The sequence below is a fragment of the Rhagoletis pomonella genome, unplaced genomic scaffold (genome assembly GCF_013731165.1).
Source record: "Rhagoletis pomonella isolate Grant_MI unplaced genomic scaffold, Rhpom_1.0 Rhpom_scaffold_00005, whole genome shotgun sequence".
NCBI lineage: Eukaryota > Metazoa > Arthropoda > Insecta > Diptera > Tephritidae > Rhagoletis > Rhagoletis pomonella.
The window spans coordinates 43,308,783-43,309,933 of NW_023458559.1; the positions used below are offsets into that span (position 1 = coordinate 43,308,783).

The window sequence follows — 1,151 nt, forward strand, 5'->3', positions numbered from 1 at the left end:
CTTTGTTGTGCTGTTGGGTTTGCTATTGTTTTTTGTTTTTTTTTTTTGTTTTTCGTGATCTCACACAAACACTCACTAATGTGCAGTACAAAGCAGCGACGAGCAGCAGCGTTCAAAGCTCAGGGATCAGCTATTAGAGCAATTAGCAAAGTTAGTCAAATTGACGATAAGCTTCTTGAAGTCTATTAACTACATTTGAATAAAATTTAATTTGTTCCTCAATAAATGATTTTAGCGCCTGTTTCAAATGTGTATCACGCTCTTGTTTAAAATGCGACATTTCAGCCATTACAGCATAGGAAATAACATCGGTACGACGATTTACATCGGTCATCTGAGCATTACTCATCTTTTGTTCAGCAGTCAAACGTTCGCATTCTTTGCGTTTTTGCATTGCCCCTTTATGTGTAGAAAGAATGTCCGGGAAACTATTCAGGACACCTCTGAAATGCAAGAAAATAAGTGCACGAATGAAAGCGTTGATAGAATGTAACATTTAAAATGTGTACAGTGTACACATGTATGTACATACTTATATACTTAGTATTATACATGTATTTATCAATATGAGGATATGACTATTATATACATAGTAAGTATAAAAAACGATTGATAAGCGAATGAAGCAGTTGCAGAAGATAAGTTCATGACGTTAGGTAAACTCTTATATGCAACTGTGAACTAGTTCAAACACTTTGTGGTTGTTGTTGCATTGTTTATTATTATTACCCACAGGCATAAGTGTTTTTAATTTCAACTTAACTATGAGCGTTGTGTAGCCAAATAATGGTGGCTATCACAGAATTCATCGTAGTCCGTTTTTTTCTGCACTGCGATCACTGAATCCGAATTGATAGGAACGTGTGTATTCAAAGTATACGCTACGGATATTATAAAAACACTACCTTTTCCAATAATTTTTCAAGTTTTAATAACTTAGACATACTAATACTGTCCTAAATTTTTTTCGAAATGTTACCTGTATATATGCAAACGATCCGAAAATGGTATCCAGTCCAATTTTGGCTGATCGCCAAACAATTGTCCCACGCCTATGAAAATGCCGCCAACACGTCCAACACTCTCCGATAGTGCAGTTGTTGTTGATGGTGCGCGTCGTTCGTCAATATTCAATGCCTTTGCCAGATCTG

The 1,151-nt window shown here is 35.9% G+C and overlaps 1 protein-coding gene across 1 annotated transcript in view; it reads right to left on the bottom strand.

The window, feature by feature from the left end:
* Positions 1-10: 10 nt before the first annotated feature.
* LOC118739002 (sorting nexin lst-4) overlaps positions 11-1,151 on the bottom strand; it is a 4,017-nt gene continuing 2,876 nt past the window's right edge. The window contains exons 3-4 of the mRNA XM_036470079.1: positions 980-1,137; positions 11-443 (exon numbers count right to left, since the gene is read on the bottom strand). Of these exons, the coding sequence (XP_036325972.1) occupies positions 152-443; positions 980-1,137 (450 nt within the window). The 3' untranslated portion in view covers positions 11-151. The remainder of the gene's footprint in view (positions 444-979; positions 1,138-1,151) is intronic.